Genomic DNA, 4,802 nt, shown 5'->3' on the forward strand with positions numbered 1-4,802 from the left:
TCTCTCACTTTTGCTCTCTCTGCCTCTCTCTCTCTCTCTCTCTCTCTCTCTCTCTCTCTCTCTCTCTCTCTCTCTCTCTCTCTCTCTCTCTCTCTCTCACTTGCCCTCTCTCACCCCTGCCACTCTCTGCTTCTCCTCTCTCTATCACTTGCCCTCTCTCACCCCTGCCACTCTCTGCTTCTTCTCTCTCTATCACTTGCCCTCTCTCACCATCTCTGACCCTCCCTCCCTCACTCTCTCATTTGCCGTCTCTCACCCTCTCTGCCCCTCTCTATCTCCCTCACTCTCTCATTTGCCATCTCTCACCCTCTCTGCCCCTCTCCCTCCCTCCCTCTCTTTCTCTCACCCTCTCACCACTGCTCCCCCTCTCTTTCTGTGGCGCACTTTCACTTTCTGCCTTGTTTACCTTCTCTCACTCTTGGCCCTCCCTCCTTTCTCTAGAACAGAGTAGGGTGCACACAGTGCACACGCTCAACCTCCTACTGTCTCTCCTACTTCGTTTTTCTCTCACTTTGCCTGAGTCTCCCATGGCTGACTGTCTCTCTGTCTTCAGTGAAGCTGGCGCTGTCTCTCTGTCTGTGTGTCTGTCCCCTGTGTGCAGCACATGTTGAAGAGCTTCCCGTGGTGTGCCTACTGGGTAGGCTTGGGTAACCTGTCCTCTGTGGGACTGGGGACTGGCATGCACACCTTCCTCCTGTACCTGGTAAGAACTCTCATTTACCATGCAACTACACATGCAAATGCATGTTCATATTCAAAAAAAGAGAGCCGTACGACAATTTCATACCATAGAAATGCCTGCTGAGGCTCAGATTGCAGCTAGCCTATAAACACTTTCATATACAATCCAAATCCTTGTTACTTCTCAGGTTGAAATATCCTGTTTGTATGATGTTATTTAGTCACTCCCACTGCGTATATCTGTCTCAAACTCGGTATTGATCTTTTGTGAGTTGCTGCTAAGAGAGTTGTAATAGGAAGTTGGAACATCGCTAAAAGTTCAAGGAGATTCCCTGTGTCCCAGAGCGTAGTGTGTGTTTTTGTGTGCATGCGTGCTGGCGTGCATCACTGCATGCATTTGTGTGCTAGGTGTATGCGTGTGTGTGTAGAACACTGTGTTGTTAAGTTTCCCTCAGTGAATAGGCACACACTGTGGCGGAAAGGCGGGTAGCAGTAGTGTTTTGACAGGCAGTCCAAGAAATAATGAGCGCACTCAATGACCCCGCTGACTGAGTGCATGCAAGGATAGCCAACCTCTTGCCTCCCTTTTTCTCTTTTTCTTATCGCCCTCTTTTTTTCTTTCTCTGTCCCTCCCTCCCATTTCTTTCTCTTTCCACCTCTGCTCTCCTTTTCTCTCTTTCTCTCTCTCTCTCTCTCTCTCTCTCTCTCTCTCTCTCTCTCTCTCTCTCTCTCTCTCTCTCTCTCTCTCTCTCTCTCTCTCTCTCTCTCTCTCTTTTCTCTCTCATTCCACCCTCTTCACTCCCTCCTCTCCCTGTTTTGAGCAGCAGTGCGGAGCGGAAAAATGGGGGCTGGCTGGCTCAAGATCTGGGCTCCCAAACATCTGGGAGTCTTTACGGCTTGTTCTGAGAGCATTATTAACACTTAGCCACCCATCTGTCATTTGGGAGCAGCGCAGTCACAGTCCCATTGCATCGCTCAGTAGAGCTGAACTGGAAACTGTCCTCCATTCTGTGTCATGGAGAGCACACTCAAATGTCATTTAAGACATTTTTATATTAGAATTTTTGTTGGGTGACCTGACTTACTTTCCAAGACGCCTGTCTGTTTCAAAGGAGGACGTCGCCATCTTATGGCCTTATTGATGGATCAGTAGATTTTCAGTGCTGTTTGAGGAATCCGTTCAAGTTTCCTGCTTTTGAATGTGGAGCTGATTAAGACAGCTGGATTTATGGGGGCTATTGCAGGGGATGAATTGAGTCATTGTGAGTTTGTGCTCCCCTACCCACAGAGGCCTCGGTAGAACCATAGATTTATGGTTAGAACACTGCTCCTTCTCTAATCTATCTTGTCCATGTTCACTTCTACAGGAAATGTTCACTACTACAGGAAACCATATGAATGTTTGTTATGATTTTTGCAATGTTTGTTGGTTGCAGCGACCTGTTTATAGAAACGTTTGTGGTCATACGCACATCCTTAAAAATGTAGGTGCTGGGCTAATAAAGAATACTTGTAAAGAACCGGAAGGCTCGCACACTGTTTATGCTTCCCCAATTCACCGCTTTATTGTCAACGTGACTTGTTTCCCCTTTCTAGATTACGGTCCTTCTTCTTCACAATGGTTGATGCAGCTTTCCTGCTTGGGTTGAGGGGGTTCACTGTGAACCCATGCCCTTTACCTTCTGTGAGCAATAGATGGCGACATTTGTCAGTGAATGTGAGTCAGACGCTGCATGCAAATGTATGTAGCTGTACTGGCCATGTTCGAGAGGATCAAAACTGTAATGTATCATGGGTAAATTGTGACTGATTGATCTACAAATAATAATGAGTAGGTATTTTAGATGCAAGGTACATTGCAGATCACTCAGTCAACAGTCGCCTGCATTGTTAAACAAGCTCACCCAGCAAACCAAAATTGGTTAGGTCATGCAAATGTACTCATAACACATAAACTGTCCCGTTGATGATGATTATAGAATGTTTGTATAAAACATTTGCCTGATGTTGCAAGAATGTTCCTCAAACAAATGTCATCTGTTCTTCAAAGGTTCCCAGAATGTTTCATTAGGGTGTGGGTACAGTCTGGTGAGAATATTGTGGGCACATCACAAAAGATATGTTTCATTAGGGTGTGGGTACAGTCTGGTGAGAATATTGTGGGAACATCACAAAAGATATGTTTCATTAGGGTGTGGGTACAGTCTGGTGAGAATATTGTGGGCACATCACAAAAGATATGTTTCATTAGGGTGTGGGTACAGTCTGGTGAGATTATTGTGGGAACATCACAAAAGATATGTTTCATTAGGGTGTGGGTACAGTCTGGTGAGAATATTGTGGGAACATCACAAAAGATATGTTTCATTAGGGTGTGGGTACAGTCTGGTGAGAATATTGTGGGAACATCACAAAATATATGTTTCATTAGGGTGTGGGTACAGTCTGGTGAGAATATTGTGGGAACATCACAAAAGATATGTTTCATTAGGGTGTGGGTACAGTCTGGTGAGAATATTGTGGGAACATCACAAAAGATATGTTTCATTAGGGTGTGGGTACAGTCTGGTGAGAATATTGTGGGAACATCACAAAAGATATGTTTCATTAGGGTGTGGGTACAGTCTGGTGAGAATATTGTGGGAACATCACAAAATATATGTTTCATTAGGGTGTGGGTACAGTCTGGTGAGAATATTGTGGGAACATCACAAAAGATATGTTTCATTAGGGTGTGGGTACAGTCTGGTGAGAATATTGTGGGAACATCACAAAAGATATGTTTCATTAGAGTGTGGGTACAGTCTGGTGAGAATATTGTGGGAACATCACAAAAGATATGTTTCATTAGGTTGTGGGTACAGTCTGGTGAGAATATTGTGGGAACATCACAAAAGATATGTTTCATTAGGGTGTGGGTACAGTCTGGTGAGAATATTGTGGGCACATCACAAAAGATATGTTTCATTAGGGTGTGGGTACAGTCTGGTGAGATTATTGTGGGAACATCACAAAAGATATGTTTCATTAGAGTGTGGGTACAGTCTGGTGAGAATATTGTGGGCACATCACAAAAGATATGTTTCATTAGGGTGTGGGTACAGTCTGGTGAGATTATTGTGGGAACATCACAAAAGATATGTTTCATTAGGGTGTGGGTACAGTCTGGTGAGAATATTGTGGGAACATCACAAAAGATATGTTTCATTAGAGTGTGGGTACAGTCTGGTGAGAATATTGTGGGAACATCACAAAAGATATGTTTCATTAGAGTGTGGGTACAGTCTGGTGAGAATATTGTGGGAACATCACAAAAGATATGTTTCATTAGAGTGTGGGTACAGTCTGGTGAGAATATTGTGGGAACATCACAAAATATATGTTTCATTAGGGTGTGGGTACAGTCTGGTGAGAATATTGTGGGAACATCACAAAAGATATGTTTCCGAAACACAAAAACTGTCCAGTTGTGCAGATGATTCTACAATATTTATTTAGGGTGCAAAAAACACCTGATGTCACACGGATGTTCCCAGAATAACATCTGTTCTTTAGAGGTGCCAAGAATGTTTCATTAGGCTGTGGGAACATTGTGTGTATATGACGAGAGAGGTTCCCAAAACACAAAATATGCCCAGTTGTGATGACATTCCTATAATGTAAGAATGTTGTCAGAACACCTGGTCTAACTTCTTTAAAGGTTCCAAGAATATTATATTAATTCATGGGAGTTGTCTGGGATGTTGCACGAATATTCCCACAGAACATTCCCACAATGTTCCACAATTTACAGATAAGTCCGTTTATATGACGTTCATAGCCTATTTATTTTAGGTTTGACATATTCAATATACATTTTATCTTGTCTTGGAGGTCCTCAGAAACATGTCAAGACCATTTAGAAAATTGTATATTTCATTATTACCTAATATTACCACAGCATGCAAATGTGTAGCTCCTTAAAGCAGATTGGAATACATCCCCATTATATTTCTCTCCAGGTTTAATGGACATTCACATTTGAAGGTGATATAGAGACACATGGCATTTTAATTCATAGGACGTTTGAACAGCATTTAATCATACAAACACAACTATATTTTTTTACACTTCAAAAGTTG

General features: G+C 42.8%; 1 protein-coding gene across 1 annotated transcript; it reads left to right on the forward strand.

The window, feature by feature from the left end:
• Positions 1–283: 283 nt before the first annotated feature.
• Positions 284–4,431, forward strand: LOC123998629. Its single transcript, XM_046303682.1, has 2 exons — positions 284–703; positions 1,506–4,431. Exon 2 carries the CDS (start codon positions 2,697–2,699, stop codon positions 4,158–4,160), a length of 1,464 nt encoding a protein of 487 aa, XP_046159638.1. The 5' UTR covers positions 284–703; positions 1,506–2,696; the 3' UTR covers positions 4,161–4,431.
• Positions 4,432–4,802: the final 371 nt, after the last annotated feature.

This window comes from Oncorhynchus gorbuscha, linkage group LG16 (genome assembly GCF_021184085.1).
Source record: "Oncorhynchus gorbuscha isolate QuinsamMale2020 ecotype Even-year linkage group LG16, OgorEven_v1.0, whole genome shotgun sequence".
Lineage (NCBI taxonomy): Eukaryota > Metazoa > Chordata > Actinopteri > Salmoniformes > Salmonidae > Oncorhynchus > Oncorhynchus gorbuscha.